This window comes from Channa argus, chromosome 6 (genome assembly GCF_033026475.1).
Source record: "Channa argus isolate prfri chromosome 6, Channa argus male v1.0, whole genome shotgun sequence".
In the NCBI taxonomy this organism is placed as follows: Eukaryota; Metazoa; Chordata; class Actinopteri; order Anabantiformes; family Channidae; genus Channa; species Channa argus.
Window position 1 is genome coordinate 16,363,284 of NC_090202.1, and position 27,052 is coordinate 16,390,335.

A 27,052-nucleotide genomic window follows, 5' to 3' on the forward strand; every position below is an offset into this window, starting at 1 on the left:
TTAAAGTTTTGAACTGCATATCTGTTAAAAGCCAGAAGTTTGTATTTGATGCAAGGTTTTATCTTACGCCTCTGAAAAGGCACATTGTCATGTTTGAATAAGTGAAAAAAAAATACAGTTAGTCTACGAAAACTGAAACATCTTGACTTGCATTTGCAGGATCAAGACTGCCGAATTATAACAGCAGCAGTATAATACCAAACTTTTTCAGCTTTGATACTTTTAATCATAACCCTTTGCTTTTTTTTTAACAGGGAGACCATGCACCCAGCTGCAAGTGTTGAATCCTGAACGATCAGCTCGACTCATTAAGGAGATTCTATCAACAACCTGGCCAACTAGGGACTTAATTGTTCAGTGGGAACCTGGAAATAGAGAGCTGAAACATCCTACAGTTTGTTGGTTGAAGACAATTTGGAAGCATCTCTATATACATTTTCCTGATGACCTGAGTACATTTGAAGACATGCCTTTGATCCCACTTGTGCCACTTGAGGAAAGCATGAACGCGCTTAAGCTTCTACGCCTCAGAACTCCATCACCCATAATTCTTGTGGATGAGGAAGATGCACCACTTCCTGAAAATCTTGTTGATATCATAGGAAAGCTTGGAGGAGTTGTGATAAAAAAGCTGGATGCCTGTTTGCAACACCCACTGCTGAAGAATTACATTCATCTTTTATCTCCTGGTATGCTGCTGCAAATTATGGACAGATTATCAGTACAAAAGCTATCCAGCCAAGTTTCTTCCTTCTCAGTCAAAGAGAAGATTGCCCTTAGAAACTTTCTTGCGGGACTGTCTGACATTACAGAGAAGGAAAAGCATACTTTGCTTGAGCTTTCTATCTTTGAGAAAGTGGGGGCCTGCGCTGAAGGTATCCCAGCCTTTACATCGCTCAGAGGAGTTAGAGTTTTACATCATCAAGCAAAGTGTCCACCAGATGTGAAATTATCCATGAAACTTGTAGGTTGCTGTGATGAGGAATCAATCCGCCTCCTCAAGATGCTAAATGTAGAACAAGTAAAAACAACAGAATGTTTGAAGATGATTATTCAGGATATTGAAAGGGGGTTCTACACAACTGTTGAAATAACCCAAATCATGCTTTGGGCACTCAAACACCTTGCATTTCTAAAGAATGAAAATTCAGCTGTAATTGGGTGGCTTTCTGCTCTCAGATTTATTCAGTTGCCCTCTGGAAAGTCAGTCAGACCATCAGAACTTTTTGATCCTGAGCTGGAGGTTCTACAGAACCTGTTCTACATGGAAGAGAACATCAGGTTTCCAACAAGCACATTCACATCTTCCTCTGATATCCTTCATTCCCTCAGACAACTGGGACTAAAAAATGAAGTACAGCTAAGTGAAAAAGATGTACTCCATGTTGCAAAGAAGATAGAGGAGTTACAAAGCAGTGAGGAACCAGATTGGGAACCCATAATCAAAAAGGCTAAAACACTCCTGCAGATTTTTAACAGACAAACTAAGCTGGTGAAATCAGTTGATGCTCAGACCTCATTGCTAAAAATAAAATGGGTACCTGTCTGCAAAGAAAGGCCACTAACCTACCCTAAATCCCTTGCTTGGGTTGGAGATACTATTAATATCTGCTCGTTGTCTGAGATGTGTGACATATCTCATGCAGTGCTTGTAGGATCTTCAGTAGCACTGGTTGAACATACATCTGCAGGTATGAAGAAGGCACTGAAACTATCTGTAGAGCCACAAGTGGATCAAGTATTGCAGCACCTAAAAGCAGTGAACGACTGGCATAAATCTCAATCTTTCACTACAGAGGACTGGTATCATTTTCAGCAGATCTTGTTTGAGATTTATGGTTTTATGCAGGCTCATCTTGAGGATGCAAGAGAAGCAATGAAGTCACTGCCTTTTGATTGGGTGTGGACAGGGAAGACATTCTCATCGCCTGGCCAGACAGTTTTAAAACCCCTCGCTGATCTAGATTTGCAGCCTTACTTGTACTCCCTGCCAAAGACAATGAGAAAGTTTCACAAGCTTTTTAAGTTTTGTGGTTCAGTTGAAGAGGTTCTCTCAAGTCATGTGTTTGAAGTTATAAGTACGATCCAACAAAGATGTGAAGGAGAGATTACAAAGGAGGAAAGCAAACATGATGTCCTGCTTTTGATCAACATTCTGAGATGGCTGTACAACAATCAGATACCTGTACATACAAATATGTATGTACCGATTCTTTGTTACAAGGACCCAAGCAAATTAGCAATGAAGCCAATTCATGAATGCACCTACTGTGACATCAAAGTTGATGATCTAAATGACCTACTTGAAGATGCATCAGAGCCCATTATATTAGTCCATGATGACATCCCCATGAAAACTGCTGAGTGGCTCAAAGTTCCATGCTTGAGCACAAGGCTGATAAACCCAGAGAACCTGGGCTTTGAACAGTCAGGCCAACGGGAACCTCTAACTGTGAGAATAAAGAATATCTTGGAGGAATATCCATCTGTGGCAGACATTTTTAAAGAGCTCCTCCAGAATGCTGATGATGCAAGTGCAACAGAGTGCAGTTTCCTTATTGACATGAGAAAAAACGCTGACATTCGGGAGAATCTTCTTGACCCTGGTATGATTGTTTGCCACGGGCCCTCCTTGTGGTCTTTCAACAATTCCGTCTTTTCAGACACAGACTTCCTAAACATCACAAGGTTAGGTGGATCAATGAAGAGATGTGAGGCAGACAAAGTTGGCAAATTTGGCTTGGGCTTCAACTCAGTTTATCATGTTACTGATATCCCAATCATAATGAGCAGAGAATTCATGATCATGTTTGATCCAAACATCAATCACATCAGCAAGCACATCAGAGATGAGTCTAATCCAGGGATCAAAATCAACTGGAGCAAACAACAGAAAAGGTTGAGAAAGTTTCCCAACCAGTTCAAACCTTTCATTAATGTCTTCAACTGTCAGCTTCCTTTAGCTCAGGACTCCCCATACAAATACAATGGTACACTGTTTAGACTCCCATTCAGAACAGAGCAGGAAGCCTCAGTCAGTGAAATTAGTAGTCTGTACTACAACACCACAGACATCTATTCTTTGGTTGATGAGTTTAGCATATGTGGCCATAGGTTCATTCTGTTCACTCAGCATGTTGGAAGTATGGTCCTAAAATACCTCAAATACGAGGAACCAAATCCAGCGGGAGCACAAGATGTTGTAACCATCAATAAAAGTGTATGGTCATCCAAAGCCTCATACGGACCCCTGAGTATCCTAAAATCTGCAGCAAAGGTTATGAAGAAAGTAGCAAGCACCAACAGGGTGCCAGTTGATGTTCCTAAGTCTGGCTGTATCATACGTGTTGTGGTGGAGGAGTTTCATAACGTGTTCAAACGCATTGTCGATCTCCACTCCCCACTGTTCAGAGGGTCAGAAGAAGATCCTAACCAGTACTTTGAGATGGCTGCTAAGGGTGTTCAGACCAAAAGACTCACGGATGAAATGCCCCAAAAGGCAGTTGAGGTCACCAACTGGCTCATTTGCTCATGCATGGATGCAACTGAGGCAATGAAGTTTTCTCTCAGTGAAAGTGGAAAAAGACTTGGACTAGTGCCTTGTGGAGGAGTGGCTGTTCTGCTTTCAGAGGAAGAGAATCGCAAATGGACAGTAAAAACAAATGCCACACCCATTGGAGAAGTGTTTTGTTACTTACCTCTAAGAATCAAAACAGGCCTACCAGTCCATATTAATGGCTGCTTTGCTGTGACTTCCAACCGCAAAGAGATCTGGAAGACAGACACCAAAGGACAGTGGAATTGTGTGTTCATGAGACATGTCATTGTCCAGGCCTATTTAGCAGCTCTCATAATGCTACGTTCATTGGCTGAAACTGGAGAACTGCTTGACTACAGCTATTATGCGGCATGGCCAGATCCAAGTCTGGTGCATGATGACTTCACACTTGTCAGCCAGGGTGTCTACCAAGAAATTGCCAAAGGCGGAGACAGTGAGCATGCAAAGGTTTTCTCAGATGGCAAGACCTGGGTGTCAATTAAATACGTCAGATTCCTTGATGATGCCTTACTCTGTAGGCCAGACATTGGTCCTGCTGCTTTCAAGATCTTTTTGAAATACCTCAGACAGAGTGGTTCCCAGAACCTCTGTGCTGTGGAGCTACCTGACTGGGTGAAGGAAGGATTTGATGATGCTGGGTGTAAAGGGAAGTTGATGGAAAACACTCTGACAGAAAAGCAGTTCTTTACAGATGTCTTTTTCCCTCACATCCAGCAAATTGAGAAAGAGCTTCGTGATCCCCTAATGCATTACGTTTTAAATGAGAAGCTGGAAGATTTTGCATCAGTCCTCAGAGTTACACCTTGTATTCCATGCTCTGGCCCCAATAAGGAGCTGGTTATACCTTCCAGACTCATTCACCCAGAGGGTAGGGTTGCTAAACTCTACAACACTGATGATGGAAGGTTTCCTGAAGGGACTTCTAAAGACTACCAGAATCCTGTGTGTTTAGTGAAGCTAGTGCAGCTAGGCATGGTGAAAGATGATCTGTCGTGGGAGGACCTGATTGAACGAGCTCAGTCTGTTATTGATCTTAATAAGAACGATCACATGGCTGCATGCTTTCGGAGCAGTATACTACTCAGTCTCATTGATGAGAAACTGAAAATGAGTGATTCAGCAGCAGATGAACTCTTAGAAAACATACAGAACATCAAGTTCCTTCCATTCCTGACGAGACCTGCAGGGTTCTCATTGCCATGGCATGGGAACAACTTCTCCCCAACAACAATGTTCTGTGCTAGAGAGGTTTTCACAACTGAGCACCAGGATACTGTGTGTCTGATAAAGCCGATCCTCAACGAGAACTCTCCCTCTTTCAAAGGATGTGGTTCAATGTCATTGGCTGTAAAAGACTTTCTTGGTTTAATAAGAAAACCCTCAGTTGGACTTGTCATCAGTCAACTCAAGAAACTGTCTCAATCATTTGATGGTGTCACACTATATCAGGAAAATATAACAAATGCCTGTTACAAGTATCTACATGAGGAAATGCTGCAGGATGAGAATGCAAAAGTTCAAATAACTGAGGAACTCAAAGCATTCAACTCCATCCTTGTGGAGAACACATATGTTAATCCATCAAAAGTTGCATTCCATCTGAATTTTGATGCAGCTCCCCATCTTTATCAGCTCCCTAACAAATACAGAAACAGCTGTCGTGAACTCTTTGAAAATGTTGGTGTACAGCCCAGCTTCACAATCGAGGATTTCTCAGCAGTTCTTGAAACTGTGAAGCATGAATGTGGGCGCAAGGCACTTACCGAAGGGAACTTCCAGTTGTGTCGCAGAATTATTAGTGAAGGTATATGGAGCTTGATACGAGACAAGAACCAAGAATACTGCCGAGCAAATTATAGTGGGATTCTGTTACCTGACTGCAGTCTGACTCTGCAACCATCAAAATCACTCTGCTACAATGACTGTCCCTGGATCAAAGTCAGAGACTCTTCTGTCAAATACTGTCATGGAGATATTCCGAGAGAAGTGGCTGTGAAATTAGGAGCAGTTCCAAAACGTCACAAAGCCTTGGAGCGTTATGCCTCCAATGTCTGTTTCAATCCACTTGGGAGTGACTTTGGACAAAAAGAAAAACTCACAAGCAGAATTAAAAGCATTCTCAATGCTTATCCCTCAGAAAAGGAAATGCTAAAAGAGCTGCTCCAAAATGCAGATGATGCAAAAGCCACTGAAATCTTCTTTGTTTTTGATCCAAGAACACACCCCACTGACAGAATATTTGATGATAAGTGGGTCCCCATGCAAGGGCCTTCTCTTTGTGTATATAACAACCAGCCCTTCACAGAAGATGATATTCGAGGTATACAGAACCTCGGAAGAGGAACAAAAGAGGCCAACCCAGGCAAAACTGGTCAGTATGGCATAGGATTCAACTCAGTCTACCACATTACTGACTGCCCATCCTTTATCTCAAACAATGACATTCTCTGCATCTTTGATCCACATGCACAGTATGCACCTGGGGCTACATCTGTGAGTCCTGGAAGAATGTTTAGAGACTTGGACTCTGACTTCAGATCTCAGTTTTCAGATGTTCTTAATCTTTACTTGGGAACTCATTTTAAGTTAGAACGCAGCACCATGTTCAGATTTCCCATTCGTTCTACAGATATGGCAAAGACATCAGAGATCAGCTCAGTCCCTGCATCAGACAGAATGGTGCAAAACCTTCTGGATAAGCTAAAAAATGATGGTGCAGAGCTTCTCATGTTCCTCAACCACATGGAGAAAATATCGATCTGTGAAATTGATAATGCATCTGGAGAGCTCAAAGTGCTCTATTCTGTGACTGCCAAAATAACAGATGGTGATCGGCTAAAACGCAAGCAGTTTCATGCTTCAGTAATTGATACTGTGACCAAAAAGAAGCCACTCACTGCTATCCCTGTCCAACAGATAACCTACACAATGGACATACAGGACACTGATGGAAATATGACTACATGGATGATCTGCAACCGATCTGGCTTCCCCGACATTGAAAAGGTATCAAAAAGTGTGATCTCAGCTCACAAAAATGAAGACATAACTTTATTTCCACGTGGTGGAGTAGCTGCATGTGTAAGCCACAACTACAAAAAAACCCACAGAGCCTTTTGCTTTCTGCCACTTTCATTGGAGACTGGCTTACCTTTCCACGTGAATGGACATTTTGCCCTAGACTCTGCTAGAAGAAATCTGTGGAGAGATGACAATGGAGTAGGAGTAAGGAGTGACTGGAATAACAATTTAATGACATTGCTGATAGCCTCTGCCTGTGTGGAACTGCTGATTCAGCTCAAGCGTAGATACTTCCCAGGTCCTGATCCTACCATGACAGTACTGCAAGGATCACCACTTCATGTTGTTAAAGATACACTGCGTAAATATCTGTTCTTCTTTCCAGTCAACAGACTTGATATCCAACCAGATTGGTACTGCCTGGTTAAAGCAGTGTATAACTGTATTCATGCTGACCTCAAGCGTCTTCTTCCTGTAGTCAGAGTAGTACAACCTGACAACTCTGATATACACTCTGTCATTTACATTTCATGGGTGAACACTTCCACTGCAAACAAAGGCAGAGCCTTTTTTGATAATTTGCTACAAGATGAGCTTCAGTATTTGAAAAACACAGAATACAACAACATTACTTCAAGGAAATCTGTGGCTGAAAATGTCTACAGGTTGAAAACTTTGCTTCTGGATATTGGTTTCAACTTGGTTCACAGCTGTGATGAGACTGCAAATCTCTACTTCTGTTTGGAAGATGCAGGGATACCAGTTCAATATGTGACACCAGAGGATGTCCGGAACTTTCTTCACACTTTCTCATCACCAGACACATCTTGTCACTTTGGAAAACTCCCCTGCCGTCTCCAACAGTCCAACTTCAAGTCAGTTCATAACGTGAAGCTTCTAGTTGACTACTGCTTCAAAGATATAGAAGCGGGTGAAGTCAAAATTGAGGGTTTGCCTTTATTGACAACAATGGACAATATGCTTCAAGTGTTTGATTCCAAGAGACCAAAGTTTCTGACAACACATCATGAGATAATCTCATCAAGAAAAGAAATGTTCATGAATACATTCTACATCAGGTATAGCAACATTTTGTTGAAGGCAGGAGCTGCAATCGTCTTTGACATCAGCAGCTTTGGTGACCTACTTGGATCTGTTCTCTCAAGAGAGTATCGGACAAGAGTCCCTGTCAAGTGGAGAGACACCTTTGCAAGTGAATCTTGGCTGAAAAATGTGTGGAACTTCATCAGTGAAAACATCGCCATCAAGGAAGATCAGGTGGACATCAAGCCCAGTTTTGACACAGTTCTTGATATTCTGAAAGACTGGGCTTTGCTGCCTGGAATCAAATTTATGGCGAGAGATAAGATAGTTGTCCCTGAACATGATGTGCTTTTACCTCTGAGTTTAATAAACATAGCCATATTTCCACATGGCCAAAATGACAAAGTCTTTTACACCCTAATGAAAGCAGGGTGCATTCAGCTCGCAGTGAACAAAATCTGTCTCAAAGAGAATCCCATTCTGTCTTTTGTAGCACAACACACAGCAAACATTGAAAACCCATCAAGTGTTCTAAGAGCTGTGGAATACATGATTCAGACATCTGCATTCAGAACAGCAAACCTGACCGACAAGGACTTTGAAGCCCTACTGCTGTATTTCAACTGCAACCTAGCGAACCTCACACAACAGGATGTACAGAGCCTAAAACTTCTCCCATGCTTTAAATCCATCAGTGGGAGATATATCAGCATTGCAAACTATGGGTCAAACTATGTCCTTGCAAAAAACATTCCTACTGCAGACATAGACAAATGGGCTCAAACACCTTCCTTTGCCTTTCTTGCTGATAGTCCACAGCTGAAAGAACTGTATACCTTTCTCGGTTGCATTCCAATTGATGATTTAGAAATATACCTTCAACATCTCCTGCCAAAGTTTGAGAATCTTTCCTATGATGCCAAAGTTGAACACATTGTCTATTTAAAGGAGATACTTCTATCAATGGAAGAATCAAGTGAGATGAAGGATCAGCTCTATGAGAAATTGGAGGGCCTATCATTCATCTATGACTATACAAACAGACTCAGGCCAGCAAAGTTTTTCTATGATGAGACAGTGAGAGTGTTTGAAGTTATGCTACCTGCAAAGTCATTCATACCTACAGACTTTTTTAGGAAAGTTGAGCAGGTTTCAAAACCCAAGAATGGAACATTGTCACTCACCTCATGGATAGCCTTTCTGAGAAATATCGGTCTCAAACATGAGGTTTCTCAGCAGCAAGTTCTTCAGTTTTCAAAAGAGGTCAGCATCAAAGCACAAACAGAGAGCTGGACCAAAGACAAAGTGCAAACCATTGTCGATGTTCTCTTGAACCATATTTTTAAAGAGAGGACAGACCTGTTCCAGGGTACTTTTCTCAAAGAGCTCTCAGTGATACCCTTCCTTTGTCCTGAGAGAGCTCCTAAAGAACTAATCAAGCTTTATCTGCAGTATCAAGAGATGAGTGGCACACTTCCTTTGATTCGCTTTAGTGGGTCTCAGGTAAATCCAAAATTTAAGCAAACCGATATAATTCACTTGCTTTGGACATCTTGCCCGATTCTCCCCGAAAAGGCTACACCATCAAGTATAAAGGACCAGGAGGGGAGCACTTTGACAGGACAGGAACAACTTGACCAAGTGCTTAACATGTTAGGTGTCAACTTGGATCCACCATTAGAGAAGGTCATAAGCAACTGCAAAAATATCTGCAACATATCCAGTCCAGATGATGAAATGGTGAAAACCAGAAATAAAGTTCTGAGGTCCACTTATGAGTTTCTTAATGCAGATAAAAGAGATTTTCGTTACCAGCTTCGTGGTGTGGCCTTTGTCATGGTTGAAGATGGCTGGAAATTGCTGAAACCTGAAGAGGTTGTCATTAATTTAGACAACGAATCTGACTTTAAACCATACTTGTACAAATTACCACTAGAGCTTGGTACCTTCCATCAACTGTTCAAACTTCTTGGCACAGAAGATGTAGTGTCAACCAAACAATATGTTGAAGTATTGTGGCGTATTTACAGAAGTTCAGAGGGAAAGCCGCTTGACCCTAATGAAATGAGAACTGTAAAAAGGGTTGTTTCAGGATTGTTCAAGTCTCTCCATAATGATCCAGTGGAAATTCGCAAAGATCTTGAGAGTCTCAGAGATTTGACATTTTATCTGCCAAGCCATGATGGTAGATTAGCAAAATCCAGTGGCTTGGTGTTTGACGATGCCCCACATTACAAGAGCAGAATTCAGGGTAATGTTGGAGTTCAGATGCTTGTGGACCTGAGTCAATGTTATCTTGGCAAAGATCACTCATTCCACACTAAGCTGATCATGCTACTTCCTCAGAAGCTAAGGCCTAGACTGTTAAGTAGCATTCTTGAAGAGCAACTTGACGAGGATTCGCCGAAAATGTGCCAGTTTGGGGCTCTTTGCTCGCTTCAAGGGCGGCTTCAGCTACTGCTGTCATCAGAGCAGTTCATCACAGGACTGATTAGAATAATGAAACATGAGAATGACAATGCATACCTTGTGAATGAGGAAAAAGCCATACGTCTCTGCAAAGCGCTTTGTGAAGGATTGAAAGTTTCATGCTTTGAGAAACTCCAGACAACATTAAGAGTGAAAGGATGTAGTCCTATCCCACATAGCCGCAGTGAAACACTTGCTTTTCTCAAGAGGTACGGAACAGCTGTGATTCACCTTTACATTCAGCATTCAGACAGCAAAGACATTAATTTTCTCCTGGCACTTGCTATGACACTGAAGTCTGCTACAGACAATTTGATTTCTGACACATCCTATCTGATTGCCATGCTTGGCTGCAATGACATTTACAGAATCACAGAGAAGCTGGACACTCTTGGCGTTAAGTATGACTCAACAGAGCCTTCAAAACTTGAGCTACCCCTTCCTGGAACCCCTATACCAGCTGAGATACACCACACACTCCTCATGGATCCAATGAATGTGTTTTATCCGGGGGAATATGTGGGTTACCTTGTAGACTCTGAAGGTGGAGACATATATGGATCCTACCAGCCTACCTATACGTACGCAATAATTGTTCAAGAAGTAGAAAGAGGAGAAGAGAAAGACACAAGTTTCCTTGGAAAATGTTTTCAGATTGATATTGGCTACAGTGAATACAAAATTGTCAGTTCCCTTGACTTGTACAAATTCTCAAGACAAGATGAAAATACCCATGTGCGAGACACCAGTGCTCCATCAACTCCTACAAGCCCAGACAGTCGTTCCTCTGGTCTACGAATGGTCCCTCCACTTTTTGCTGGAAAGGAAAACCTCAGGCCTCCCCCTCAAAAACAATCACCAAAAAAGATCAATCTTCACGCCTTGCCAGAAATTCTGAAAGAAGTGACCTTAGTAGTTGAACAAGCTTGGAAGCTTCCCGATACAGAGAGGAAGAAAATAATTCGCAGATTGTATCTCAAGTGGCATCCAGACAAAAATGCAGAGAATCTGGACATTGCCACAGAAGTTTTCAAGCACTTACAGAATGAGATCAACAGGATGGAGAAACAGTCTTTGGCCGATCAGCAAAATGCAGACAGAGCTTCAAGGAGATCATTCTCTACATCGTCAACCCGCTTCCAGTCAGAGAAGTTCTCATTTCAAAGGTTTTATTCATCGTGGAACCAAGAAGCGACAAGTCACAAGTCAGAAAGGCAGCAGTTCAGGGAACATTACACTAACTATGCAGGTTCATCACACTCTCACCGCTTCTTTGTTCCTCCAACCTTCAAAACAGTTGGAAACCCTGTTGAAGCCCGCAGGTGGCTGAGACAAGCAAGAGCAAACTACTCTGCCGCTCGAAATGATCTCCACAAGAATGCCAATGAGTGGGTTTGTTTTAAGTGCTACCTGGCCACGAAGCTTGCACTGATAGCTGCTGACTATGCAGTGAGAGGAAAGTCAGACAAAGATGTAAAACCAACTGCTTTAGCTCAAAAAGTGGAGGAGTACAACTCCCAGTTAAGAGGCCTTGCCAATGATGTTCAGATACTTGAAGGATATGGTGTGGACAGTCTGAGAACCCGCTACCCAGATCTCCTGCCATTTCCACAGATCCCCAATGACAGATATACATCTGAAGTAGCAATGAGAGTGATGGAGTGTACCGCACGGATAATCATTAAGCTTGAAACCTTTGTGCAGCAAAAAATATAAAAATCACTATGAATCTGAATCTAGAGTATGCAAATAAGGGACACCTGAGGCTGTGTGCAATACAGATCATGTAAATCGCTCTGAATGAATAATATTCAAGTATCCAGCTGGCAGCTTACGGTACATATGCAGTTTCTACTTGTGATGGTGGTGCTGTGGCCCATTCACAGTAAAATGTAATGCTCTCATGAAACATTAGGTTCTTTCAATATGCATTTGCTGTACATGCCGAAGCCTCAGCAATACATTTTGCTTACCAAAGTCGCATTGAAAGTACAGATTTGCTCTGAGTTACACTATAAATATACAGCTTTTTAAATATATTGCTACAGAAACTGGGTGATTGTACTTACAGAATGCTCTGTTTGTGAAGACAGGAACACAAAATGTCAATACTCCAATTAAAGTAATTTAATGTGTCCTATTTGCAACATCTAAGCAAGTCAAGAAAATACAATCATGTTTTTAAATTTTCTTTTTTGTATTTTTATGGTTGATTTCATATAATTTCTGTAAAAATTGTACATTTTCTGTAACATAGCCAGTTAGTTGTGACTGGACAAAGCACTTTTGAAACTCCTCCATGTACATGATTCTATGTACTTGCACTTAAATTTGTATAGCGCTTGTTTCATCCCAGCAACTGTGAATGGAATAACACTTTGTGTTACAATATTATTGTGTGTGATCCTTATTGTTCTTATTTGAATATGTTTTGTTGTAGCTATATTTGTTTTTTTGTTGTACTCTATATGCTAACAATACTTTTTTCATTATCTGTTCATATGAGCCATGTGAACTGTGAGGAACTATAGAGTGCTTGTCATCTTTAACAACTACTGAAGTCCTTGACAGGGCAGTGACGATTATAGTTCAGATTTTTTTTTTTTGTTTGTTTGTTTGTTTTTTTGTACAGTGATGTTAGAGAATACAACTGTGTTAAAATGAAGAACATACACTAATCAGCCACAACATTTACACAACCAGGTGGTTTAAATAATGTGGTGAGCAGGAGCCAGCATGGGGAAAATTAAATGTTTACTGTGATCAGCAGTTGTCGGAACATACATTGCATGTTATAGCTTTCTGTATATGGGCTGCATAGCCACAGTGCCCATGGCAACCCCTATGCACCACAACATTAAAACCACCATGTGGTGTTGATGAAGGGGCTGATTGGTGTATAGAAATCTGGGCACAACCCATTACATGTTAATTTTGTTGAACATGATTATTATTAGAATGTTTGAGGTTTAAAGGAACATAGAACAGCACCAGACTGTGGTGCTCATATGTTTAAAGAGCTTCATTTTACATTTAATTTAAAAGAAAATACACAAATTGATAACATATTGTAAATGTGTTTCTTGGTATCCGTTATCTTACTACATCTCAAGCTTGAGGTAACTCAACCAAGAGTGTCTCCTTAAATAAGGCTTGTGTAATATACAGCTGGACGTACACTGTGCCATACGAAGGCCTATTAAAATTCACTTGTGTTCTATTTGTTTCTAGGTTTATTTAAAAATATATTAAAACCTTATTAATCTGTTAATTCAAACCATTTGGGCACTTGTATTTCATCATATTTTGTATTGTGTCTGTATTGTTTGATCTTTAATGTTGTATTTGATATGCAAGCAAAGCAACTCGTGTTTTCAATAGAAAATTATTAATGTGCTGTAAGTATTGGTCTTGGTGTGGGACTCCCGCAGCTGGTGGAGGCTTTGTTCAGCTGTGGAAGACCCAAATTCAACCAAACCAAAAAAAGAAATCTTATTTTTTCAAATTTCTTCATTGCATATTAAACAATCATAACAAGTAAATTGAATTTTGAGCATGATGGTGACCACGTCAGCTGTTATTGACAATAGTACTGGCATCTGTGGTTATGCACCAAAGCCACACAACTTTTCACTGCAACAAGTACACATTAATATCTAATCAGTAGTGAGAAAATTAGCTTTCTTTTAAATGATGTTCGAACTATATGTAGAGCATCATGGTGGTACTGTAGAGCTATTCCACTAGAGCGTTGCAGTCAATGAAGATGGTTAGGAAATGGTCATCTCCACCCTGCAGCTGAAGACACAGCCAGTCATTTAGGTCTTTTGTTCATAACATTTAACTAAGCAAATTTACAAAAAAATATATATGTATACAAGAATCAGTAGGACTGAGAGACACATCATAGAAGAATAGCACAGTTTATTCAACATACAAAATTAATAAATATACACTACACACTATCCAATTTTGCCAGTACATAGGTAAGAACCCCAAAGTAACTCCTGTCCATGGACTAAGATATGAGATGTAAATACTTAAAACACTTGTGGAAATGAGAAATTCATTGTTTTTTGATTTTGATATGGTGAACTCAAGACCTTGATCTTGTGATATCTGTCATGCTGAGTATAAGTAAAACAAATAATCCCATTATTTTTCTAATCAGAATCATAAACCACTGACAACTAGCTACAATTCCATTAATCAATGCATTTTGCTTCTGTGGCCTAATGTTTTTTTTAATTGTAGGCCCCTGATTGTAGGTGAGCAAACACAGGAGCTCACAGGATGCGACAAGTCTGTAGCTAATCAACTAAATACATGCTTCTCAAGGGTTTAGAAATTAACACAGGCTTATAAACAAAATTACATGTCATACCGTACTTTATGGTACTATAAGGATTTTTTCCAAACTAAAACCTGTAATTCATTTGAAACTCGACAAAAAACAAATATTTCTAGTACTGTGTCTGAATTTTAATAAGAAGAGAAAAAAAGACCATCTCTGACTCTCTGAAGTTACAATGATCATGACAATTGAATGTATAAATGAAAACATGCTAAAAAAAAAACCATTACATATCAAGGACTTGGAACTAAAAGGACACACATAAACCAAAATAAAAATTTTACCAGCATTCTGTCATGATCTGAGACATTTTAAAATATTTTGACTTTTATAAAACACATTAAAGGGCTTATAATAGGCCTTTTATATACAATCAGCTTCAAAAGTGAGACCAGATCTATGACATTTTCATGCAAGGCTGAAAATTATCAACAGTTTGAGCATTTAAAAACAACAAGTAACATTTAACCTTCTGCACCACTTAGACTGTAAATTCAATGTAAGCAGATCTGTGTCACTGGCCATGTTGTGCTTTATCTTTTCAACTGAGCAACTAATAATACTGGTGGAGTTGATCCACTTGTCAGAGACTTGTAAAGCCACACCTTAAGTTTGCAGAAGAACATTGCTCATGTCGTAGCATTGCTACAGTGGCAGCAGAACCAAGTTAAAGTGTCAAAAGTTAGTCAAAATATAAGTTATTTTAAATTGTTATTTTAAGTAAATTTCGACTCAGTGTTAAATCTTTGCTAAGCTAACACACTGTGGATCCAAAGCCGTAGCATAATCAGGCAGACCAAAAATGTCCACACTATCAGAAAATTAAGATCTCAATCTTTTCTTCATGAAAGAGAGAAAAGCCTCTTCATCACAGATACAGAATTTAGTAAATCTCGCAAGACTCCAAGCAGCGAAAGGCTAAGTAGTAGTAGTCCCATTGGAAAAGTAGAATTTTTAAAATCTCAGACACAGATCTAATCCTTTAAACTAAGAAGTTAATTTAGTCACTGCCATGATTTTGCTTGAACCTGATTTCTGGTAGTGCAGAATCTGAAATATTACTTTATTTTACAGCCCATAGTTTCTTGTCCTTAAATCCTTAAAACTTTATTTGCAGCTTTAAATGAGAATATAACAATATATATAAATGCCTATTTTCGGTGTGGTCTTACTTTTGGGCCCATTGTATTTCATTTATTGCACCAAAAGTTAATATTGCATAAGATGTAAGCTGTTACCAGCTCCTCGTTGCCCAGCCATGATACTGTGTGTGGAAAAGTCTCCACAAAGCTCTGATGAATTTGGTACTGTGCGCCAATGTTTCAGCTGAATAGTTAGAAGGGTGTAAATGCAACTAAAAGGATGCATCTCGTGGCATCTCCAACGTGTACACCAGCAGGTATTTGTATTTTTACAGGCCCCGATGTGCAAGCTGGATATTAGCACTAAGGTTGTCATAGATCCACTGTGGTTATAAGAAAACCAAAAAACCACTCTGTTCGTAAACAGTTGTGCTTGTTGCCTCTCAGAAGATGCATCTACTGAGAGACGGAAAATCAATTACCTTGTCAGAGTCTATCTAGCACTCCTGATTCTCACTGCAAGTGGAGGCGACCCCTGCTTTGGACAGGAAGACCTTGCCACTGGGACAGACACAGACCTCGTAGAGGCCCTGAGCATTTCCAGGAACATTTCCTTCACTCAGAGGCAGGCTTGGCATGCGCACCGTAAGAGCATCCAGCACCAGCTGAACAGCAGAGCAAGGACAATTAAAGGAGAATAACAGAAATGCATGGAATCATCATAAAATTTCCCTCCACTTCATTTTTTCTACTTTTGCCAAGTGCAAACATGCATCATGGCACCCAGAGCAGTGGGAGCTTTAGAGGCCAGTAAGTGCAGAACATCACACTAGTCCAAAAAAAAAATTATATATAAATTAGAATGTGTTCCACTGTCATGTTGAAGGAAAACTATTACGATTTGCTGCTACTATTATCTATGACATGTTCTGTGCAAATTAACATAGTTGTCTTCCCTACTGCGAGAAAAAAGACAAAACAGCATCTCATACCCCACAACTACAGTACAGTGTCATATGAATGTCCTGCTTTCCCGAGAATTTCAAAAAGGTCATAGAATGGTCTCTAACACAAATGTTTTCCGTTTTTTAGCCCGTCAGCTTCACCAATTACCAGCTCTGATTCAGTCAGAATCAATCACTCTGAGCAGTAACATGGAAACTAAACCATTGCATCACACCCCCACAGAGCTCAAACAAATGGTTTGTAAGCTCTAAAGGCTCATTACTGATTATAAAATGTTTACAGTCGAGTATGCATGTTCTTTTTGGCTTTATAAATGGCTTCTCATCTTCACACATACAGACCAACTCTACCAGAACTGAAAACATGTAGCACAATATAACAAGGTTTTTCACTGTCAGTACCTTATCTTGACTGATGTGAGCTCTGTAAGGACAATGTGTGAGGTATTCTGGACAAAAATGTCCAATAAAGCTGGAAAAATCTGAGCTTCTGTGAAACTGCACTTGAGCTCTTACGTGTGACTATGAGGGATCATAGAAAAGTGAAGCAGCGAGGTGCTGAAAAACGTACTGTATAGATTTCATTTTTAATGAAAAACCGAATTGAACTAAACTCAAGACACTGAAAAAGGTGTGACAGGCATGAAAAGGTGAACAATGTTTTCCTTACCAGTCCATCAATAGACTGCAAAATAACATCCATGTTTGAAGCAGCTTCAATGTTCCCAGACAGTGCTTTGATATGAACTCCTTTTGGTGCATCCATGCTGAGAGATCGAGTAGGAGACTCCAACCTAAAGTAAAACATCTCAGTATTATAAACACAGCTTTATCCACCTTATCTGCTCCTTTATTTTTACTAAACACTGTTCTTTACAATTCATTAAACAGTATGCCCTCAAATAATGAGGGCTCAAGGAAGCAAAAATCATAGTCTGCTGCTAAATCATTTGTGTATTTTAGTGGATGTTGTGCAAATTAACATCTTATATGTTGTAACATGTCATATTAGTTAAGCAGGATTTTTTGTTATATTACACCATAATATAACTCGTGAAAGATGCCTAAAGCACTCACCTCAGGTCCTTGAAGTGTTCTGATCTCAGCAGAGGCGTCTCCACTGAATGCTGGAACAGTGCTCCATCAGGACCTGACGGAGACAACTGTTGTTAAATCAGGATGTGTAACAGGTTCTACAGCAGTCAGAGAACCTCAAGCACACACGCTAGACTGATCATACGATCCCAAAAGATTTTAAAAACAGGTAATTCAGTGTACAACCTTTAATAGAAGCTGCACTTGTCTGTGATTGGTCAAAATAGTTTGTAGAGGGGCTAGAAAATTATTTGAAACTGCTGAGAAGTAGTTAATTTATTATAAAATCTTGAGCATTTGAGCACAACATGCTAATGTCGGTCTGTCTGTCCACAGCTTCGGTTGAGCCGAGCTGCATTAATTTGCTAATTAGATCAGTTAAACAACTACTTTGATAACAGATTATTCATTTAAGTCTTTTATTTTTTTTGTAAATTGAATATCTGCATTTTATAGACAAAAAAAAAGATTTTAACTTGCGTATGAATCAATAATGAAAATAATTTGAAAAAGACAATGGGGGATGATTATCTGATTCATCCATAACAATATGTGGTATTGAGGTGGGATGTTACTTTTGTCGGCTCAAAATTCTATAAGAAAAATAATGTTTAGATTCTTGTATTAAAGTGATGGATTTGACCTCTGTGGCTTTAATCCATACTCAGGCTGAGATAACTAAGCTCCTGACATTTCATTTATATCCTCATAACGTACAGTAGACATATTCATGTGCTCCACCATTTGACATAAATCCTTATAAAAGCGACTACGTCTGTCTTTCTCCTTGGCTGTTGGTTTGTTAATCAGGTATCTGCCATCAAACCAAACAGCTCCCGTTGAGTTCGCATCTGTTGTCATTATCCTTTTTTTTTCAGACGTGAAAACCACTCTCGCCAAGAGGTGTGTGATATTTCCATGGAAACAGCAGGTGGCGGTCGCTGGTATACCTGTGACCCTTAGTTTGTCTGGTCCAATCACAGCCTGTTCGCCATCTGCAGTGAATAGCATGTTTTCATTGTGGGAGTTAATGAGCAGATTTTGAGTGTGTCCCTGAGCCTCTTTTGGACCTGCAACAGCAACAACAAGAATACCTGTAAGGGTTTGGCAATAGTACAGTCATCTAAATGTGTTTTGTTGTTACAAAGCACTAGGCACTGCTTATAATATGCGTGACACACTTATGCTTTACCGTGCGAGAATCTTAAACTCATACAGGACAATATAGTGGCAAAAGGGTTCAGTACTAGAGTGAAATTAACAGCAACACTTTACCCATCACTTTATCAAAGTTCACAGCTCTGCAAGCAGTGGAATATTTACCTCAGCACCTACAGCTGTGAACTGGCAGGTAATCTCACCTAACAAGCACTTAGATTTTATTCACAGAGGACTGAGAGGGTGCAGGCTATGGCTTTTGAGGGCTTAATGATCAAGGACACATAGCATCCCTGTAGAACAAGGCAATTAGTTGGGTCATTTGTTGGCCTTTTAATTATGACAAAATACCCCAGTATAGCCATTGGTGAGCCATAAAAGACACACAAATATGATCCTCCACAGGCCTCAAGCTCCCTGTGTAATATAGAATTATCCAGAAGCAATGGGAGAAAGAAGAATGTTGCATTTAATGGATTTTAAATGGAAATTTAAGGTATTATAAATGAAAAGATAGCTTCTTGTCACAGTTAATGTTGGATGAGAAATTGCTGCAGGACAACTGCATGAATGACTTTACTATTGCCCTCATACATCAGTGGGATACTTTGCTATGCATGAGTGCTGCAAGTGTCTGTGTGTGTACACGCGTCGTCTCTCAGGCTCTTACCCACTGATATCCTCCCCGTGACATCGCCATTTTCATTGCGGGCATTAAGGGTAACGTTTTCCAATGAGTGAACTAGAAGTGAATTGTCCTGGGAAAAAAGAATGGAAGCAAGATTGCAACGCTATGTGGCACAACATAATTGAGTGTATATCAGCAGACATGACAGATACAAAAAGTAAGCTTTTAAAACAGGCTGCCTTAGCCATAAATCACCTCTGTTCCTTACCAGCTGTAAGGAAGTTTTGTTAAATTATCTAACAATCGAACTTCTCATGTTAAATGCAAGTGTCTGTCCAAAAACAAGGAATACTTTGCCTTTTTAATGAACTCTGTAAAGTAAGAAAGAATGCTAAAAAAAAAGTTGCTGCTATGAGCAAAAAAAGCCTTAACATGTAAACAACTGCAGCAAAATGTTTCCATCTGCTGCTAGCAGGCAGGCCATAAACTACTTTTCACCACAAATATTCCTGAGGTTAATGGAAGGCTCACTGCACTACCACGTGCACTGTGTGGGACTGCCAAATCCAGTTCAGACAAATCCACCCCCCCCCAAACAAAATTTTCAGAAATATGTAGTTTACTCTGTGTACTATTGGATAAAACTGTTGGATTGTCGGCAAAGATTTAGATTTACATGATAAAAGAACATGTAGTCTGCGCAGATCATGTTGGAAACAATGAGAGGAAATAATGGCTGTCAGGTTACAGTTACAGCAGTGGTAGTTTGTAGACAGAAGATGGAAAAAAAGCAGAAAATAGCTGAGTAGAAAAGAGGGATAGAAGAATAATGAAGAATGTAAAAAGAGAAGCAAAAACGTGTGTGTTCCTGGTTATCCTACTTCTCTGGAGTTAATCTCCTTTGCGTAGACAGGGAACAGAAACTCAGACTCGCCCTCCTCCAGCTTGACCCCATCTGAGTGTACTTGTAGAAGTCCCATCCCTTCCTGCGTGGGCAGCCAAAATGAAGACTCAAAGTTATGTAATCAGACAAGCGTAATGCAAAGTGGGTTCAACAACAAAATCACTTTGTCCTCGAGGGGAAAAGTGTCAATTATTGCATATTAGAAGGTGGGACATTTTGATTTCATTGTTCAGCCACTTCGTAGGATTTCAAGCATGAAACACATGGAGCAACGTTCCCTGATGGACTTATCTGGCCATCTTGAAAGCCAGCAAGCTTTAGCTGTGAAGAGACTGCACAACTGTGTGTGTGTGTTTGTGTGTGTTGTGCATCTCTTGTTCTGCTTCTGCATAAATCCACGGTTGCCATCTGGAGCTGAGACAGAAAGCTGACAAGCTGACAATAACAAACACATGAACCATCCTATGCAGCCAGCCAAGTATCATGTCATAAACTGCAGGTAATATTGTGCCAATATGTCAGATACATTATCAACTATTAATAATATTATCTCCTTGACAAACTGTACTACAGATATACAGAAAGGAGCAAAAACGGACGCAGCCAAACACACAAACTGCCAAGTTACACACCGTATTGAACCACATCACCCTGAGGATCCAGATGGTGAGGGCGAGGTTGACTACCAGGATGACGATGAGCAGCAGGACAAACAGGTAGAGGCAGCGCTTCCTCCAACCATAGATGCCGATCTTGTAGACGTGATCAGAGACCGACCTGGGCGCGCTGCTGCCCTGGGTGGTTGTGACATACTGCTCCCGCACCATCTGCTGCCTCGGCACAAGAGAGGAGTATAAGTACATGGGCAAGAAAAAAAGTTGAAAAGATTTAAAAAAAGCAGATTCAGACAATGCTTCACTAGTATGTTTGTACTGTTCAGTACGAAAGACTAGTGTCTTTCTAGTGACTAGACTAGTGTCTTTCCTCTAGTACGAAAGACTAGTGTCTTTCGTACGTGGGCGTGGTGGAGCATAGTGCCAGGGATCAGAGAATCACAGGCCCTGAAAAGTGACTTTATATGTCAACGTGATATGGTCAGCTGGCATTTGACTGAGGATTGTTCTAATAAAAACTGCAAAATCTGAACCTGAATTCATTTAGCCCACCTGGATACATTTATTAATGAGTGCTCCCTCCTCCTATAGCACTTCCTGCAGATACCAAACTTCATTTTAAACACCTTATCTGAGCGAATATTTGACCATTTTGTTCATTATTTGTGTTCCCTAAAACAGCTTTACAGTGCAAGGTTGTAGGCCTACATTAAAATGAGCAAAGTAATTGGAAATTGTTTGACAGCAGAGGATACATTATCATGTGCATCACAGGATTCTTAGGTGTGTACTATGATCATTTCTGACATGTGTGGAGGATTTAATAAACATCTGAGTTTTAGCATAATCAAAATACAGAATTTGAGGTTTTGTTTTCAACTTTAAACTGAATTTTTGTTTCATACATGTTACCATGAACAGAGATGTTATGAATGTTTTTGATCAAGAATTAATTCTTTATAGGTGATATTTGAAACCTAAATCACATATTTTTTGTTTCCAGTCTAGAAGCTGAGTTGTATATACACACTACTTCTGTACATCTTTACACAATGCCTTGTTCAAACAGTGTGCCACTCATAAGACTAGGGCTCCCGCACAGACCCAGTGGATATCTGGCTCGGTGCACGAACGGAAAACATGACTGAATTTCAGCAGTTTTTCAAAAAGGAAAAAGAAAAAGGGCCCTTATTACAGAGCAGATGCAGTACTTTCGAGCCACACAACAGCAGACTACCAATGACAAAGACCAAGGAGGTGAAAGTCTCCATTTTCTAAACCACAGCAAGTACCGTAAGTTATGATACAACAGTATTTTTCTGTGTTCAGTTCATGTGACAGAGGACTGCAGAAGCTGCGAGCAAGCCCCCTAGTAAGTACATATGGATCATCTGACACTGTGACAACATGGACCCTCAGGGACTGATTTCACAACAGCACGGGGAGTGAGTGTTAAAGCTTAGTGGAGCCGAGGACCGGACAGCCTCACAGGGCTGCAGAGAGAGAGGAGAGGTGTCACTTTCCATTGATTAATCACCATTAATAACCAGACGCAGGCTGCAGAGAACGCTGATTTCACTGAGGACAAGGCCTGAAGAAAACGCCGTCATTAAGGGTCAATAAAACAGGAAAAAACAAAACAGAGAGGCAGCTTTCAGCTGCAGCTTTCCCCCGAGCAACAAACTGCTCCTCATCAATTCTTTAGAGCTATCATAACTCTACTTTATGGGAAATGTTATCTGATGTATCCACATTGTCTCAGCCCACACTGATGTTGGACAGACGTTGCATCTTATTGCCACAGTAAATACATTTTCAATCATGTGGAAGGGGCCACTTTTCCAACCCAAACTTCCAACTTCCTTAACATTAACAGATGTTCTGCTGGGCACATTCCTCCGTGACTGACCCATGTGATGAGTTGATGCAAGCTAACAACAAAAAATAGAAAATGAATAAAAAATAGGTTGACAGATGACAAACTTTACACAAATAAGCTGTGTTTTTGTAAATAATGAAGGTAAATATTGTTCCGCACTCACAGCAAGAGATGGTGGATAAAAGCAAATGTGCTCACTGCTGGGGTCTGAGCTCTCTGATGTTTAGGACAAGGTGTTTCAGAGAGATGATGATAAGGCTTATAGTGTCTGTAAAATGTTTCTTACCGTTTGCAGAAAACAGGGAGAGGACAAAAGGCTGAGACTATTTCTATGACCAAATCTGCTTCTCCACAGGACCTGCCACACGGTCTGCAAGCCCAGCCGTGATGAATAGCCCTTATTTCCCACACAAACGAAAGTTGCCAGAAAAAGCAGGAAAAAAATTACTTTGTGTTATTTGCTCAGGGGAGAGGAGAGTGAAAGTAGATAAGGAGAAAGTTATGTGGAATGCTCATTTTTTTCGCCCATATCTCACATTTATATTTATTAAATCATACTTGTGTGAATGAGTCATAAAGACAAATTGAACCACTGCTACGCAGCAGAGCAACAGCACCTCTGAGTGAGGCTGAGCGGTTCGACATGTCATAACTCTGCTAGTTCAGTTAACACCGATTCAGCTGACTTTTATTTTGGGGTTTTTTTCCCAAGGAAGTTGTCTATTGACAATCAGTGTCTTTCAAACTGATGGATTGCAGTGTCCCCCACACTATACCTATTAACAAACAAAGATCATTTGCATATTAACCTAAGTCTGCACTTTGAGTAAATAAGCAATGAGGATGAATAGACTTGTGGATTTGTTCATTATGATGTTAATGGATTTCGGCTACCGCGGTCTAATTGCTTTAAATGAAAGCATTAAGAGGCGTCCTTACTCTGTAAGGGGATCTTTAAAGGCATCTTCAAGCTCCAGTTTCAGTGTTACAACCAGCCCTTTAGCCACAGACAGATCCTTCCATAGCAACCCAAATAAACACTCACTGAACAGCCTCGCTGCTCAAGTGCCAGGAATAAGAGGTTATGATTGGAAATACAGCTCGACCATAAAGCCTCAAGAGAAAATAGTTTTTAATCAGGTCCATGCCTTTATTCTTAAGCTTCCTGGTGACAGAAACACAGTTTTAAACACAGTTATTTATCTAAATCTTACATAAAACAAATGCTCTACTACAGATTACAAATAATTACAGCTAACGGCATGTTTAGAGTTTGAGTGCTTGGTTAAGCACTGTATCTAAGGGAACTAGGGAATTACCCCAACCAGTGATGCCCGTTGCTGGGTTGTGTCTCCGTGTCTATGACCTTTGCATGGCAGGAAGGGCTGGACAGGCTAAACATGTTACTTAAAATCCACAGGATCAGCTGTAAGAAGCTGTTAGAAGTTTCATCAAGTTGGTTATGTGAACTTGTTCAGCTGGAGGGTTTTGGCAGAGGAATGCTCAGACGAGCTCAGTGTGTGGAGTTAGGAAGGAAGCTGAGCACAGGGCTGAAGTTTCTGACTGTCTGTCTAGTAAGTGGCCGGCATTATGTCTCCACTCTGCTGCGATGCCTTAACTTCTAAAAATAGGACACAGCATTGTGAACTAAATTTAAAAAAGATCCACAGGGCACACGGACACACACACACACACACACTGCATAACTAATGTACAATGAAAAAATGCTGGCTCATTAACACAAAAAATAAAGAGATGTTTTTTACAGAGTTATTTTTGTATTTCAATATTGCCCATGTATGGTAAAACCGCTGACAGCTGGCACCTGAAACATTTTTCCATATCCCAAACTCTCTCTGTAAGGACCACAGAGTAATCTACTGTAGCATGAGACACGTGAGTCGGAAAAGGAAAGACTGTACAACAAACTGTGCAGTAGGTCAAAAGGTTGCCACAATTATACACTTAATCTTCAGAGGAGGTAATGAAAGAAAAACAAATGACAGCATTAGTATGAGAAAGGCAGAGAACTCACCGTCGTGTGTTGAGAAACAGCAGCGGTCCTCTTTTCTATGCAACAGTAAGCAGAGCTGAAGCTGGTGCGAGCAGCTTGAGAGGCAGCAGTGCTTGAGCTGCTCACACGTCTGTCAGCCACTCAACAGCTGCGTGCCATAAATCCAGCTCTGGAAGCGCCCCTGCTTGATCACCACAAGACGGCACTCACACTTCCCTCCCATTGCCTTTTTTTGCCTTCCTGTAGCCATCTGAATATCATAAGTGTGTAAAAGAGTAAGGAAGAGAGATTGGAGGGGAATTGACCGTCGGCACAGAGGTTCAGTTTCTCTCTCACACAAGAATTGCCCCATGCAAGGCAGTTGTCATGGATGCACCAGTAAGTCACTTTGAGTGCCCAACCCAAGGCTCGATGTATTCTTGTCTAATTTGAGACTTTATTTTTTCTTGGCTCTCAACATGAAGTTGAGCGGGTGTTTCAGATAGATGTGCCTGGTGACAGGAAGCAGGAAGGGCAGCTCTTGAAGAGGGTAGTTAGAGTGGAAGGAGACATGCAGCAAACACAGTGTTTTGAAGAGGAGAGTGAAAAAAATGGAAACGGTTTAAATTTTATCAGTCATAAATGCAGCATTTTTACATTTCTAATATACTATAATTCAATATTGACAACTCAAGCTCTTCATTTTTACTTTTGCAATTTTACTAAAATATGGAAGATTCATGCTTAAATAAAAGCTACAATATATCAAACTATCAAACTAGTAGTAACATAAGATATAAAAATCTCTTTGTTCTGTCCAGTCCTTCAGGTATTAGTATGAAAATATAGTAAATACGATACTAGAGAATTCACCAGTCAAGCATAAATAAATGAAATTCTCTGATGTGTGAGAGGGGTGGGCCTCATTAAAAACCTTTAGGACAGAAAATCTTTGCACTGCTGCCATTCTTTTCAATAAATCATGGTCACAGCACCTCTTCACATTAAAATATGTTGTGACACATACTCCTACTATTAACAGAAGTTGTCAAACTGTACTTTTAATATCTTCAGGCTGTCTTTATGTTAAGATTTAACATCATCTTGGGTTACCAAGTATAGATAAGACTGTCCGTTACAAATCGGTACATCTGCATTGTTCGTGTGTACTACTTAACCAAAAGGTTTCACAATTTTAAAGAAGGAGAATATCGAGCCTGGTGCTTTGAACGGCTTTCAAACAGAGAGATGTTTCAGTAAAATCGAAGTGGCACAAGGAACGAGGACGAGTCCCCTGACCCAAATTAATTTGAAAAAAAAAAAGATATGCATGAATGCCTCCAAACCTCATAGACATTAGAGCCACTGATCCAGGAAAGCTTTTTTTCCACTGTGTGGATGCACTTTTATTATCAGAGGACTAATTTAAGACATCTGTATGGAAAATGAGAACAGCCACAGATGCTATTATCTAAGAGTCGAGACAGTCATTTAGATTTTGCTAAATTATCTCATTATCTCGAGAAAACAAACTTTATCTCAAGATCAGTAGAAAACAAATTTCATTTTCCAGATAAATTATCTTGTTATCACAAGAAAACAAAGTTGTTATCCTGTTAGTACAAGATTATGGCACAAAAAAAAGAAAGATAATAGCATCCACGGCCTGTTTCAGCCTTCGTATAGATGCCCCAATTCACCCATGCACCAAACAAGCTGGATTTATTAACATCCTATCTTTTTAAGCTCTGTGAATCACACCCAGCATAGATCAGGCTTGAAAAAAAAAGATCAACTGCTCATTATTCATCCCAGCCAGCAAAAGGTGCCACTGTAACTAGATAATCATTGCTATTCACTCATCTGTCAGTGGTTTTATTGTTGTGGCTGATTGCTGTGTACTATTTTTAAAGAAAAATCTATGAAACTTGTTTTTGAAACCAAATGAATCTCAAACTGTCACTGATATGTTCATTTTTTATTAAATTTGGTCAAAGTGATTGAAAACACTCTTCCTCATCAATTGTTTTGATTGATTTTTTGTTTTACCGTGTCTGGCTTCCATAATCCTCAGGCCTTTCACATTAATATTAAGAAAAGTACTCTCTTACTGCTTCTGCTTCACACTCCTGTTGGTGAACGGTTAAAAAAATCCTAAAGCTATGTGATTATACTGCATGTCATATGAATTTGAGGAACTTTAGAAAATAAAGGAGAATTCCAACTGATTTGAATAGGATACTGAAAGTCTTTCTGGACATGCAACTTTAGAGAAAAAAAAAACAAA

At 40.0% G+C, this 27,052-nt stretch overlaps 2 protein-coding genes across 10 annotated transcripts in view; one reads left to right on the forward strand and one right to left on the reverse strand.

The window, feature by feature from the left end:
- Nucleotides 1–13,370, forward strand: part of sacs (sacsin molecular chaperone) — a 29,035-nt gene extending 15,665 nt beyond the window's left edge. For all 6 annotated transcript variants that reach the window (XM_067508036.1, XM_067508038.1, XM_067508039.1 and 3 more), the window contains one exon: nt 255–13,370. In XM_067508036.1, the coding sequence (XP_067364137.1) occupies nt 255–11,809 (11,555 nt within the window). In that variant the 3' untranslated portion in view covers nt 11,810–13,370. The remainder of the gene's footprint in view (nt 1–254) is intronic.
- A 389-nt stretch (nt 13,371–13,759) lies between these two features.
- Nucleotides 13,760–25,443, reverse strand: sgcg (sarcoglycan, gamma). 4 transcript variants are annotated; one of them, XM_067508071.1, is made up of 9 exons: nt 24,808–24,926; nt 23,059–23,169; nt 20,912–21,109; nt 20,257–20,361; nt 19,418–19,505; nt 18,540–18,659; nt 17,572–17,644; nt 17,165–17,288; nt 14,001–16,194 (listed from the first exon to the last, which is right to left on the reverse strand). In XM_067508071.1, the coding sequence occupies exons 3-9, from the start codon at nt 21,104–21,106 to the stop codon at nt 16,027–16,029; spliced, it is 873 nt and encodes a 290-aa protein (XP_067364172.1). In that variant the 5' UTR covers nt 21,107–21,109; nt 23,059–23,169; nt 24,808–24,926; the 3' UTR covers nt 14,001–16,026. The 4 variants fall into 4 exon arrangements, with proteins under 4 accessions (XP_067364169.1, XP_067364172.1, XP_067364171.1 ...); XM_067508068.1 differs by lacking the exons at nt 23,059–23,169; nt 24,808–24,926 and adding an exon at nt 13,760–13,891 and having other exon boundaries at nt 16,012–16,194; nt 20,912–21,124; XM_067508070.1 differs by lacking the exon at nt 23,059–23,169 and having other exon boundaries at nt 20,912–21,106; nt 24,808–25,443.
- Nucleotides 25,444–27,052: the final 1,609 nt, after the last annotated feature.